Here is a 15,000-nt window from a genome sequence, read left to right as displayed (position 1 = left end):
TTTTTTTCATTTTCTTTTTCTTCCACCTCCTCCTCCTCCTCCTGCTTCTCCATCTCCTTCTTTCCTTTACCTGTTACCGTCTACCTGCTTTCTTATCTTTCCCTGTCATCTGTTACACGCCTCCCTTTCTTCCTTCCCTCCCTCCCTCCCTCCCTCTCCTTCCTCTCTCACCGACTACATGTCTACTTTTATCTCCCTTCCTCTTCCTCCTTTCCTCCATTCCTTATCACCATCCATCACATAATTTAATTTCTCTTTCACTTTTTCCTTCCTTTTCCTCACTTTCCTCCCACCTACTAGATGTCATACAGTATTTCATCTTACTTCACCTCCACTTCTTTCGTCTTCTTCCTTCTTCTCCTCCTCCTCTTCCTCTTTCCCTTCGCAGTGCTGAGCTGCTTCCTCTCAACACCAAGATTTTTTTTCCTCCTTGAGACTCAAAGCAAACTGAAGAGGGCAAAAATTCAGGGAGCCTCTTATACAATGGGCTTATGTTTGTGTTTGAGGCAAAGTATTTGTGTGTGTTTTACGCCGTGTTTGTTTTTTGTGCGTTCCGGGTAATGGTCTTGGTGATTCATGCACTAATATTTTATTTTTGTGTTTTTTTACGTTATTTTTTTGGATGTTTTGGTGTGTTGCGTGACGCTCCTCTGTGTTTTGGGTGGTTCGTGTGTGTTGCGTGACGCTCCTCTGTGTTTTGGGAGGTTCGTGTGTGTTGCGTGACGCTCCTCTGTGTTTTGAGTGGTTCGTGTGTGTTGCGTGACGTTCCTCTGTGTTTTGGGTGGTTCGTGTGTGTTGCGTGACGCTCCTCTGTGTTTTGGTTGGTTCGTGTGTGTTGCGTGACGCTCCTCTGTGTTTTAGGCTCCAGGTGGTTTCTGTGCGGGTTTTAGATAAAGTTTTTGTGTGTTTTGTGTCATGTTATCTGTGTACTTTTTGTTTTAAGTAATGTGTTCGGAATATTTCTTATGGTTTTGTGTCCCAGGTACCTTTTTTTTGTCTATTCCAGTCTTTTTTTTTTTTCATGAGAGAAGTATGGTAATATCAGTTATCAAAACCTTTTAGGCAAATTATCAGTTATTCAGCTCTTCAAGATTCGGTATTATTAGGCATTCAGTTATTTTACGTTCAATATTATTCCCCGTCTCTTATAGTAGTAATTCCAACCTTAATATCATCAGTTATTAATTAATTTTTGGCTTAGGTGCGTAAACTGCAAGATCCATATTTCAGTAGAGTTATTTTCTACTTAAGATTAAGACATTGAATTTTAAGTACTTTAAGTATTTTAAGTTTAACGCTACTCTTTTAGTAAATGCAAACTTAATATTATCAACTATTCACCTGCTTTAGGCTTAGGTGTGTAGTGTTTAAGGCATGTAATATATTTCAGTAGTGTCTCTCTTAGAGCAAAGAAATAAAAAGTTAAGACTGGAATAGGGTTTCATTTTTTCTTCTCCTTAATAATGTGTTTCATCTCCAAAAATTTAGGGTTTAGGTACACACTCATTATTTCTTGTGTGTGTGTGTGTGTGTGTGTGTGTGTGTGTGTGTGTGTGTGTGTGTGTGTGTTGTGTGTGTGTGTGTGTGTGTGTGTGTGTGTGTGTGTGTGTGTGTCGGCGGGAACTTTTTCGTTAAGGACATTCAAGTATTCTGTTTCATCTTAGTATTAGAGAGAGAGAGAGAGAGAGAGAGAGAGAGGAGAGAGAGAGAGAGAGAGAGATGAAGAGAGAGAGAGAGATGAGAGAGAGAGACAGAGATGAGAGAGATGAGAGAGAGAGAGGAGAGAGAGAGATGAGGAGAGAGAGAGAGAGAGAATGGTTTGCACGATATTTCTTTTCATTTTATTTTCCATCGATTCATTTATCTACATTTTTTTCACTTCCCTTTCCATTTCTCTCCCTCTCCCTACAGGCCTCATCATTCCTCCATCCACTTGCCTCTCTCCTCCATCCTCCTCTTTCTCTCTCTCTCTCTATCTCCTTCTGCACTTTATCCTTAATTCTTTCCTCTATCTCCTTTTTATCTTTCCTTCCATTTCTCTTCCTCTTTTACCTTAATTTCAATCACTCACTCTATGTATTTCTTTCTATACGCTCTTCCTACTTGAACTTTTTTTTCTTCCTTTTTTTCTTCACAACCTCCCACTTTCCTCTCTCAACTTATCTCCAATATCTTATCCTGCACTCTCTCTCTTCCTCTCTGTCTTTCCTTCCCTCCCACACTCTCTTCCTCTCTCTTTCTCTCTCTTTCCTTCCCTCCCACATCTCCTATATTTTCTTTCTCCCACGCTTCTTCTCCTTCTCCTCCTCATATACTTGATTTTTTCTCTCGCTTTCTCTCCTCCTGCCTTGGCTACACCTGCATACTTCACCCGACACCCAAAACTCCCTCCTCCCACACAGCACTTTCTCTCCCTCTCTCGTCTCTGTCTACGTAACACGCCTAAAGGAAACAAACCACGTCCTATCTACACAAAGCAGCTTCTTATACCAACCTTTACATCCACTCCACTGCCACAGCCACTTAGCTCCTGCCACCGTAACCTGTCACCGTTATCAAAAAGGGTTCACCAATACAAGACAGTGCAGGGTGGGTGGAGGGCAGTGAAAAGGTTGATATGTGATGGAGGGATTTGTAAAGGAATGAACGGAGAAGCCTATAAGATGTACGTATGTGGAAAAAACAGGATAAGTAGAATAAATTAGTGAGTATCATATGGAAAATTCATGTGACAGTAAAGAATGTGCATTAACAACATACGTACATTCAATTCTGTGCTCTGTCCACCTTACTAATGCAAGAGTTAACCAGTATCTTCACTCTTTCCTTTCACTGTTATACTCCGGAATTCGCTCCCTGTTGATGTACTTCCCCCCTCCCCTCCCCACACTTCCTACGACTTAACCCTTTCACTGCTACACGAAACAATTAACAGCACCAGAAGTAATGCATGAGGTCTTTACAAGCATCTACACGAAAATAGGTGATTACAAAGTATAAATTTTGCAGTTTCTAAGCAGTTTGGGGCGGTGGCTATAGAACAAGTAAAGATGTCTCGGAGTGATTAGTTATTAAGGAAAGGTGTATCAAATGGCAGGCAAAGGGTTAAGGTGTATATTTCCACAGAAGTATCAAGGCACTTCCAGGACTAAACTGCCCAACTCCTTTAAACTTCCTACTACACTTTTTTTTTTTTTTTTTGAAAGCGGCAATAAAGAAGCGGGCTTTCCCTACCAACTTTTCTTTTTTTTTTTTTTTTTGTATGTACGAGTGCATGCGTCTTTAACTAGCCTCCTTCACACTTATAAAAAAAAATAAATAAATAAAATAAAGAGCTAGTGGGAGGTGATACACATAGGAATCTCCCGAGCACTGCTGCTGGGATGAAGTGAGCGTCCTCCCAGCCTTTATATTTCACCTTACACTGTTGGCGTAGTGTTAAAGAGGATGTGGTCAAGACGTTTTAGTAGCATACGTGATATAGCAAAGGCGATCTTGATGAAGTTCTTAGGGTAGGTAGTCAAGATAAGACGAAAGAAATGTAACGGGGGTCGGGCATCTAAATTACATAAAAAATTAAGGAAGAGACTTTTTTTTTTTTTAATAGAATGGTTGATGATTGGATTAGACTGGAAGAAGTTGTTAGTAAAGAGACAATATCGTATTTAAAGTATTAAGAAGAGATAAACTTCTGTACAGTGATGAGAGGTGGGCACTGGTAGTATTTAAAACTTAATCACGCAGGAATTACCAGGCGTAGGCCTACTGGTTTCTTGCTTATTCCCTTACATAGACTCGTATTCTTAAACGTTTCTAGCTCTCAAAAAAAAAAAAAAAAATTCAAGGCTACAGAGATGAATAGTCGGCTTTTCATTGGTGTCTTTTCCACTGGTCATGTAGAAGACTTGTTAATCTATCACCAGAATCATGAAAACATTCGTAAAAGCCTCAACATATGGACCACATTCTTACACAGGCGCGTACAAGTGACACCCACACGTGAAACAGAACACCGTAACGTGACTCTGACAACAAAAACGTCAGGGTGGATGTCCTCTCGTGACGAAACCGCGTAACGTCCGAGGGAGCACAGATATCACTCTTCAGATTCGCGTCACTCCTTTCTTTTGTCACGGTGGTCTGTTCACGTGTCTGTACCTCCCCTTATGTCACGATACCTGTCCATGCGGGTGGTGTGGCGGCCGCAGTAGCGCACCATGTCCTCCCCGGGGGCGCTCTGCAGGCCCAGGTAGTCGTAGAGGCAGCGGTCCTGGTACTCGAGGTCCAACTTGGTGAAGGAGAGGACCAAGCGGTGGGAAGGCGGGCCGCGCAAGGTGGTGGTGAGGTGCAGGTTGTTCGGGTAGGGAGATGGGAAGTTAGGCGAGGTGAGGTTGCCGCCTTGCCCCACCACGATGCGACTCTGGCGTTTTGGGGGGTCTGTAGGAGAGTGGGGTGTGCTGGGGTAAGCTGGTAGGTGGTGGTGGTGGTGGTGGTGGTGGTGGTGGTATATGATCTTGTGGTGGCGTCGTTATGTCAGTTAATGAATGGTGGTGTTGACCGAGTGGTACTGTGGTATTTTTAGTAGTAGTAGTAGTAGTAGTAACAGTATTAGTAATCGTATTAACAGCATTAGTAACAACAGCAGAGGCAGCAGCAACAAAAATTAACGGTAGCATTATCATCACCACTATGAGCAGCGGCGGCATCAGTGTTAAATGTATCAGCTGCAAGCCAGTAACGTTGAGGGTTAGCAGCTCACAAAGGGGAGAAAGAATGAGACTGTGAAAGAGCAACGAAAAAAGAAAAAGTGTAATACAGGTAGTTATAAAAGCCACAGAAAAAAAAGAAAAATGCTTGTGGCAGAGAAAGTGTGTTGATTTTACGTAACTTTTGGGAGAGAGAGAGAGAGAGAGAGAGAGAGAGAGAGAGAGAGAGAGAGAGAGAGAGAGAGAGAGAGAGAGAGAGAGAGAGAGAGAGAGAGAGAGAGAGAGGAAATTAAAGTCTTTTAGGAAAATATTTTGTAGTAATTTGTTCTCATACACACACACACACACACACACACACACACACACACACACACACACACACACACACACACACACACTAACGTTTACACTGCATGAGTAATAACAAACGTACACACCGACAATCATAAATGAGTTTAAACCGTGTGTGTGTGTGTGTGTGTGTGTGTGTGTGTGTGTGTGTGTGTGTGTGTGTGTGTGTGTGTGTGTGTGTGTGTGTGTGTGTGTGTGTGTGTGTGTGTGTGTGTGTGTGGCAGTTCCGTTAAAAACTCAACATGTATATTTATTTTGCAGGATGAAACTGTAATGGTTGTGTGAGAGAGAGAGAGAGAGAGAGAGAGAGAGAGAGAGAGAGAGAGAGAGAGAGAGAGAGAGAGAGAGAGAGAGAGAGAGAGAGAGTCATCGAGTATACAAATTTAACACAATACAAACAATCCAGTAAAAAAAAAAAGATAAAAAACAAAAAAACAAACAGTAATTACTCTTACACACACACACACACACACACACACACACACACACACACACACACACACACACACACACACACACACACACACACACACACGTGGACAAACTGACTAATGCAGAATCATACACACAAAAATAAAAAGATAAAAAGTGAGAGAAAAGGAAAAACTGTTGATGAAAAATAGCTAAAAGAATGACTGCAGCATCTCTCTCTCTCTCTCTCTCTCTCTCTCTCTCTCTCTCTCTCTCTCTCTCTCTCTCACCTGGGACTTTTCTGGAACATACAAACCCGCCCGTCAGTTCGCAGTGGTGGGCGGTGAGGGTCATGGGCGGATGCTGGCGTGGGTGTGGACGTGAGGAGGACGCGGGCGAGACAGAGGCGTGTCCTCTCTCCTGCAGGCTGAGACACAGGGGCTGGGTGTCTCCCGGGGGGCGTGTCACTTCCACCCCGCCCATCTCTGTAATAGGGAAGGCGGCTTGTGTTAATTCTCCCTCTCTCTCTCTCTCTCTCTCTCTCTCTCTCTCTCTCTCTCTCTCTCTCTCTCTCTCTCTCGCATGTTATGTTATTCTCTTTTTCTCTTCTAACTCTTTTTTTTTTCCTCCATCCCCTCTTCTTCCACCTCCTCCTCCTCTTCTTGCTCCCTCTGCTCTTCGCCTTCCTTCTCCTCCTCCTCCTCCTTCTCCTGCTCTTCATCCTCCTCCATCTCTTCTTCTACCTACTCCTTCTCCTCCTCCATCTTCTCTTCATCCTTTTCCTATTACAGCAACAATTAACAACAACAACGATAAAAACAATTACTGCTACTGTTACAATATCAACTACTACTACTACTACTACTACTACTACTACTACTACTACTACTACTACTACTACTACTTCTACTACTTCTACTACTTACTAATATACTTTCACCGTCTATTCATTATTATCAACTCTTCCTCCTCCTCCTCCTCCTCCTCTCCCTTTTCCTCTTCCTCCTCTTCCTCCTCCTGTTTCTGCTCTCCTTCCCTCCATCAGTTATTGTTTTTTCATCGTTTATTTTCTTTTCTCTTTCTCAATCTTATTAATCCTCTTCTTTCCGCTATCTAACTCTCTTATCTTTTCACTGGCATGTATTTCCTATTTGTCTTCTTTCCTTCTTCCTCTTTCTGTTTTCTGCTCTTTCTCTTCTTTCTTGTTAGTCACTTTCCTCCCATTTCCTGCTTGTTTCTCTTTTTTTTAACTCTCTCTCTCTCTCTCTCTCTCTCTCTCTCTCTCTCTCTCTCTCTCTCTCTCTCTCTCTCTCTCTCTCTCTCTCTCTCTCGTTTTCTCTTTTGCCTACATGAACTAGTTTCCCAATATCCTTTTTTTATCCCTCTTTTCCTGCTTCCTCTTTCTTTACCTTCACTCATAAAAAATGCCAGTTTTCAATCGTGCACATTTTTCAAGTCATGCTTTCCTCGGCCTCTGCTCTTACCAACTTAAAAAAAAAAAAAACCTCTTTCCTCTTCCTTCCTTTTTACTTCATTTCCTCATTGGTGTTATGGAGTTCACGTGTAAATTAACCTTCTACCTTGCCACTTTCACTGTGCCAAGAAGTGTGGCTGCTCTCCTCCTCCTACTCCTACTCGACCTGCTTCTACTCCTCCTCCTTCTCTCCTTCCTCCTTTATTTAATAATTTGATACAACATGTTCCATTGTGTTACCTTCGGATGCTTTAGGGGGTGTGGGGTGTCCTCCTACTCCTCCTCTTCCTCTCTCCCTCCTCCTTCTCTTTCTCTCCTTCCTCCCTCCTCCATTCATTTAATACATGTTCCTTTGTGTGGTAACGTTACTGTGAGAGACAACACAATGGTGAGGAAAGTGAGGGAAACACCAGCTATTTTACCGCGCCAGGGACTCACGGCTCAGGTTCACCACACGGTTCACCACTCACCACTCGCACCATTCATTATCACTCATTCATTCACTCACCACTTCTCATTTATCACCAACATCCATTATCAGTCAATCCTTTTAACACTCAACCACTCATTAGTTCACCATTCACCACTCATCATTACTATTCATTTAACCTTTTATAATTTGACTTTTTTTTTTATTCAAGCTTAATAAATTGAATAAGTATGAGTTGAGGATGATTTCAAAAGATACTGCTGATAGAAAAATAAGCAGTGTTGTCGTCTTAGCGTTATGGCCTCTGTGGTTTTCGTTTTATTAATTAACATCATCATCTAGGGTAACTAAACATTAGGTAAGTAAGGTAAATAGGTACGGTGAGGCAAGTATTAGCTGTCAAAGGGTTATGAGAGAAGTATCGGCAATTATTTTTGACCTTAACTGGCCTCAATTTGAACACTCTTCTTAATTTTGAATAATTCTTTTATATATATATATATGGTGGCTAAGTAGCTGGCTTTTTTTTTTTATTTATTTATCTATTTTTAGTGCCCGCCCCTTGGTCAGCCTCTTCACACACAGAAAGAGTAAATAAATGAAAACTGTGACGTAGTAGCTGGTGGCTGAGACTCGCAAGAAGGCAATTAAGAAAATAATGAATGGTATGATGGGAGGTCACAGGAAGAGCACAGTAGATAATACGACTGAGGCTTGTAAGAAAAGAATGTGATCAGTGAAGTGTTAAATGGTTGTATCTCCTAAAAGAAACTTGTAATGAGTGAAATAATACGAATGGAACTCGTACGCAGAAAGTGTAGTCAGTATAATAACGCAATGTCGTCGAGCCTTGTGAAATATGTGTAATAGTTAAGATAAGAAACAATATGGTCGTGGTTCAAAACAAGGAGGTATAATGGACATGTAACACAGCCGAGACTTGTATGAAGTATGTGCTCTCATTGAAAATAAAATAAAATGTGGTTAAAACTCATAAGAAGAAAATATAACAGACAAAATAAAGTAAAAGAAGAAGAAAAAAAAGGATAATCTAACTGGCAAATCTTAACAAAATCCTCCACCATCCACCCATTCGCTCAAAGCCGTTTTCACACACACACACACACACACACACACACACACACACACACACACACACAGAAAAAAAAGTTGTGAAGGAACATCAAACATGACCTTATCCAGAGTGTATATGGGAAGCAAGCGAATGTTGCACGAAGGCACCGTGGCGCTGCAGCAGTGTGGCGGCCTAGTGAGCGGCACGTGCACGCCGGGGGTCAGTACCTGCAGCTCTACGCGGATTCAAGGGGCGGAGTGCGAGGCCAAGCAAGGTGATATGTCCGAGCTTTCTTTGTCTCTCCATTTACGCGCGAGGGAAGGCAGCGTCCTCATTCCCTCATCCTGCTCCCTCGCCGTGAGCATAAAGGAACACAAACAAACAACAAAGAACAACCTGCAGCAGACCTATTGGCACTTCCGAGGCTGTTTGCGAAGAAGTAAGTTTAAGAAACGAGGAGAAAGGAATGGACAAGGCAGAAGAGAAAGAAGAGGAAGAAGGCCATAATGAAGAGAGGTGAAAGGCGAAAGGGAAGGGAAAAGGAAGAGGCAGGTGAAACTACAACCCTTATTCAGAAACAGACTGCTCTCTCACCACGAGTATTTTCAAAAGCCACAGAGATGATTAACCGGGCTCCCACGAGTTTTCTCTTGTTAATAAAGTAGAAATCCTGTTAGTTCGCCACTAGAATCGTCAAAATGCCCTTAAAAAAAAAAATGCGCAGCTTCGACTAGACCCCTGTGAATGTAGTGGAGGGGCGGCGCAGAACGGTTTCAGAATATAGTACTCAAGTAAGTGCCTCCAGCAAAGTGACGGTTGTGTTGACAGAGGAACAACACAGGACCCGCATTTTGAAACACCGGCCTCTCACAAGCACTGCGTATTCCCACAGACCGCAGAGATGGTTGGTCGGGTTCTCATTGGTATCTTTTTTTCATTCTCGAAGCAGGATCCTTGTTAAACTATCGTTATAATGATAAAAAAAAAAAAAAACTAATAACGTCCACGAGACCTTGTTAAAAGTAGTCACAATAAAACGGAAAGGAGAATTTTACTTCATGTGCTTGGATAACAGAAAAAATAGATGGAAATAGTGATGTCTCTTACTTTTAACACTCTGTAGTATTTTTACATAGCAAAGACACTAAGATTTTAAAGAGAGAGAGAGAGAGAGAGAGAGAGAGAGAGAGAGAGAGAGAGAGAGAGAGAGAGAGAGAGAGAGAGAGAGAGAGAGAGACTAAGAATGGGTCTGCCAACTAGAAAAAAATAAATAAATAATACTAGGATATGAAGGAAACAAAAATAACAGCCCCCCCACGAAATGGCAACCTTGATCAAATTACACATCATCAGTTATAATAAAGCAGATAAGATGTAATTAAGTTAGACGAGCAATTAGATGACCTACGATCCTTTGATAACAAAAAAATATTATCTTTAATTCGATGGAATTCTCTAGTGATCTCATAATTTAATCTTGAATATAATGTGATCGATGCAACGGTACGAAAAGAGTTAAAGGTTTGGGGCTAAATCACTCCTGCGTCAGTAGTGTTAGGCCTATTTCATGACGTTCAAAACACACAAAAGTCAAGCAATAATAATAATCCATAGGCCTTTTAGCACATATTCAGAAACCCTTTGCTCTTTCAGCCAACTGTTTTCAAAGGACACAAGGACAGTCAGCCGGGTTTTCATGAATATCTCTTCTGTTAATAACGTAGAAATCTTGCCTATCACTAGAATCACAGAAACACCATTTATACTTTGTGTAACTTCGACTAGAACCTTTGGAAGTAGTGGAGGTGCGGCGCAGAATTGTTTCAGAATACGGGTCTTTTTTACTCGTTCCCGGCCAGGTGGTGAAGTGCGGAAACCGGTTAAGTATCCTCTGCCAATACTTGTTACACTGTTGCCTCACTCCGTTCTTTCCTCTGTGTTTGAGTTCTATCTGCCTGCAGCGTGGATAACTCGATTCAGGGATAGGCAGAACTGAGTACCATCTCTCTCTCTCTCTCTCTCTCTCTCTCTCTCTCTCTCTCTCTCTCTCTCTCTCTCTCTCTCTCTCTCTCTATGCCAGGTCGCTTTATAGTCACTCTATTCTTTATTTCTTTCTTCCTTTCTCACTCTACTTCACCACACTTTTGTTATTTTCTCACGATTTAATAACGCTCTTATATCATATATCCTCGCACTCTTGTCTGTGATGTCACCACTACTTCTACTACTACTACTACTACTACTACAATTATTACTACTATCCTATTCCACTCTCAGCAGTCCCAACGTGCGCATGACGGTGCTGTTTATCTAATATTCTCACTAACCTCTTTAGAATGCCTTTACTAGGATCGTTGATGCAATAGAATTAGTAGAACAGGTAAAAATCACGTCTTCTGGAACTGGGAACTCAAAGAAGGTGCCACGAGTGACGTGGGAACAGTTGCGCGGGAGGGAGGAACTGGGGAGAGGCCGCTATGGTGAAGTGCACGGCGCTATCCTATCGCTGACTGACGGGCGGAGGTTGCCGGTGGCCCTGAAGCGTAACATGAAATTTCCCGGGTGGTCAAGGGCCCTGCTTCACGAGGTTCAGGTGCTGCAGGTACTTGCTGGCGTGGCGGGAGTCCCTCGGCTGTACGGGGTGACGCAGACCGCCCCGCTTGTCCTCGTCATGAGCCGCTGTCCAGGAATTAGCGTGGTGGAGCTGCGGCGGCGTGGTGAAGTCCGTCTCTGCCTGACCGCTCTCCTGCACCTCTGCGATATTGTCTCAGCCATGCACGAGAGGCGCGTCATCCATCGGGACCTCCACGGCGGCAATATTCTTGTCAGCTTTAAGGACACGGATTCGGGCGTGGACGTGTGGGTGGTGGATTTTGGAGAGGCGGTGATGTGCGCTGGAGGAGAGGCACTGAAGGTGGACGAGGCGCAGGTCATGATGCTGGTGAGGGACACGCTGCGTGACGTACGGCAAGGCTCAGACCGAGACATCATCAGGAGACGCAGGAACCTCCTCACATCCCTCACCACTAACAGCCTTGGCCTCCACCAGATCTCGTCCATGATACGCACTGTTCTGCGCGGCACTCACTCAGGCACAGGGACTATACAGTCTCCGACCCTGTGACATTTATATCCAAAAACCCACAGCCTCGTCGCGCTCATGCGGTACTGACATCCTTCAAGAACATCGTTGTGGGATAAGGTGTGTTTCTAGTCCTTTGTCTTCTATTCATAAACAGGAATCCAAACCTTTATCAGACAGACTGGGCAAATACATACATAATCGCAGTTACTATATACACCTATCAAGACTTCTTTCCGCTCACTAAATCAGCATACTATAGTGAGGCAATGAAGGAAAGGAAAGGAGCAGGGTAAGAGAGCTTCTGATATAATGGAAGCAGTAGAAGTATGAACGGCAAGGAACTCTGGAACTCCCTGCCTGCTTCTGTATTGCCACCTTCCTATGACTTAAATTCTTTGAAGATAGAGGCTTCAAGACACTTATCCTCCAATATTTGATTATCCTATTTGACTTTTCTTTGGGAAATGGCACTCAAGTAGACTTTTTTTTTCAACATTTTATTGTCCTTGGCCAGTGGCGCCCTTAAATAAAAAAATAAATAAATAAACAAATAAATAAAAAAAGGAAGGGAAGAAAGGGAAGGACGTGGAAAGAGAGGCAGGGTAGGTGTAAAGTAAGGGCCCTTCAACAGACGCACACCGCCAGCCTCATGTACTTGATGGAACTGACGAGGAGGCGACAACGACACGCTACACAGAGATATGTTCTGTTACCACCGCTCGTGTGTGTGTGTGTGTGTGTGTTTGTGTGTGTGTGTAGGTGGGTGTGAATTCCCTGCACTCACACTTTCTCCCTCCTCTCACTTGGCAACTCACAGTCTTCCCAGCCAAGCCCCGAAGAGCCGATCACCGCAGCTTCCGCGCGCCTCACTGCCTCGCACGGTACTTCACCACACCGCCTCTGCCCACCACACCCCCGCCTCCCTCCTGATACTCCCACTCAGGCTGCACACAGAACGACCCTATTGTACGTAATTCATTATATATCGAACTATAATTTTGCTTCATACTGTGTTGCATAGTCAATCTGCTGAATACATGGAGGTGTTAACGCTGCCATGGCTGAATGCATTGACAAGCATCTCTATCACATTTGTGTCGCGTTAATTATCTGCTTTAGTGTGTTTCTGCCCTACGGTCCATATTTGTCAACGTCTCGGCGCTTCATCTACACTACTTAATTAATAGGGTCTAGTGGGAGTTATTAATGTCCTCAAGAGTATGTTCATAATTCTAAGTTACGTAAGAACATAAGAACATAAGGAAGCTGCAAGAAGCCATGAAGCCAACTTGGGGTGGCAGCTCCTGTATAAAATATCTCTACGAATTTCCACTTCCTATCCCCATCCATACATTTGTGTAATGTTTTAAAGCTCCCTAATGACTCAGCACTAAATACTTGATTAATGAGTCTATTCCATTCATGTATCACCGTATTTGAGAACATTATTTTCCTACCTCTTGTAAGAACACAATCAAATAGAGGAAAACGTAAGAAAACAAAGGATTTCCGTTATCAATGAGGAAAACATTCATGAGAACCAAATTAGTCATCCCCGTGGGCTCTGGGAACACTCGGAATGAATGCAGGAAGTGTTTAATAATACGAGGTAATATCAGCGCAGAGTCTGGTGGAGCCTTGCCGCCTTTAAACAACACGCGACTCATCTTACCGTTGTTTTGAGTGAATATAACAGTGTTACCATCCCCCCAGACACACTCCTTCACCCGCGTGTGAGGTGAATGCCCTCCCGCCTCTCGCTGGAGGACACTTCTCCCTCAGCCAGGTGAAATAATCATGTTACCGGGGCACACCTTGTTAAACCACAAGGTCGAACAACACTGAGAACTTTGCTGTCAGTGTGTGCATATCATACACGTAGGCACATTCATATTACGACGACGACGACAACAAAGACGACAACGACGACAACGATGACAACGACATTAACAACAATTACTACAACAACAGCAAAAACAACAAGAAAAATAACAACAGCAACAACAAGAACAACAAGTATTTCTACTAATACTAATGTAAAGGCATTCTAAATAATGATACAGCAACTAACATTACGACTATCACAACAACAACAACAACAACGACAACAACAACAACAACAACAACAACTACTACTACTACTACTACTACTACTACGACTATTATTACAACCACTACCACCACCACCACTACAACTAGCCCCTCCCTCTCCCCTCCCTCACTCCATCACCTGTAATATTAAGTGGGGTCCCATCGCTCCAAGTCCAGGTGTGGGCGTGTGGGCGTAGAGAACCACCCACCCAGTAGTGCCGGCCGCCCGTATAGTCTGGCAGGGCGCGCAGCTGCTCTCCAAGCCACCCCGCCACCTCCCTGCTGCCTACGCGTGCCAGCTGACCCTGTTACACACACGAAAATGAATAAAATAAATAAATAAATAAGTAAAATAAAATAAAAAAAATATATAAATAGATAAATAAGGGAAAAAAAATACTTCCAGAGAGAGAGAGAGAGAGAGAGAGAGAGAGAGAGAGAGAGAGAGAGAGAGAGAGAGAGAGAGAGAGAGAGAGGATAGGGGGGAGAGGGAGCGCTACACACCTGCATGTCCCGACAGATGTGGGTGGCGGTGGTCCAGGACACGTGGTTGAAGGGCACCACCAGGTAGCAATGGTCCCCCAGCCTCACCTCGCGCCCGTCTCCGCACCCGCCGCCTGCACACACACACACACACACACACACACACAAAAGCAAATAAATAAATAAACAGATAAAATACAATAAAATAAGATCAAATAAAATGCATGAATGAACAAGAAAATAAATAAATACAAATAGAAATCAAAACGAACAGATAAATAGATAAAAAAATATGTAATATCAGTAAATAAATCAAATTAAGTTTGTAAATATTAAATAATTAAAATAGATAAATAAAACAAATTAGTAAATAAAGGTAAACATATAAAAATAAGTATGAATAAGTAAATAGATAGATAAATTAATAAAAAGAAGTAATAAATAGACCAAATAAATACATAAAACAAAATAAGAGAGAGAGAGAGAGAGAGAGAGAGAGAGAGAGAGAGAGAGAGAGAGAGAGAGAGAGAGAGAGAGAGAGAGAGAGAGAGAGAGAGAGAGAGAGAGAGAGACATGTAAATTAGTCAAACAAGTCTATTTATAACATTTTCTGCTTATTCACTATTATTACTATTACTATTATCATCACTATCATCATCATCATCATCATCATCATCATTATCACCCTCATCATCTTCATCATTATCACCGCTTTCCCCTCCAGCAGTGATCTTTCCTGAATCCTTCCCATCTCCCTTCTACATTTCCACCCTCTTCTCTTTCCAATCCCTTACTCTCAGCCGGCCTGTCCTCCCCTCACCCTGCTTTAGTTTTGTACCCCTGTTTCAGTAGTATTTTAGTTTTGGTGTTAGACAATATAAGTACGTTGGATTT

The 15,000-nt window shown here is 42.7% G+C and overlaps 1 protein-coding gene across 1 annotated transcript in view; it reads right to left on the bottom strand.

Moving 5' to 3' along the window:
- LOC135108603 (uncharacterized) overlaps nucleotides 1-15,000 on the bottom strand; it is a 171,230-nt gene that overhangs the window by 56,221 nt on the left and 100,009 nt on the right. The window contains 4 exon segments of the mRNA XM_064019762.1: nucleotides 4,179-4,437; nucleotides 5,759-5,953; nucleotides 13,763-13,928; nucleotides 14,128-14,240. Of these exon segments, the coding sequence (XP_063875832.1) occupies nucleotides 4,179-4,437; nucleotides 5,759-5,953; nucleotides 13,763-13,928; nucleotides 14,128-14,240 (733 nt within the window).

The sequence above is a fragment of the Scylla paramamosain genome, chromosome 17 (genome assembly GCF_035594125.1).
Source record: "Scylla paramamosain isolate STU-SP2022 chromosome 17, ASM3559412v1, whole genome shotgun sequence".
In the NCBI taxonomy this organism is placed as follows: Eukaryota; Metazoa; Arthropoda; class Malacostraca; order Decapoda; family Portunidae; genus Scylla; species Scylla paramamosain.
This window is presented reverse-complemented; position numbering and strand designations above follow the sequence as displayed.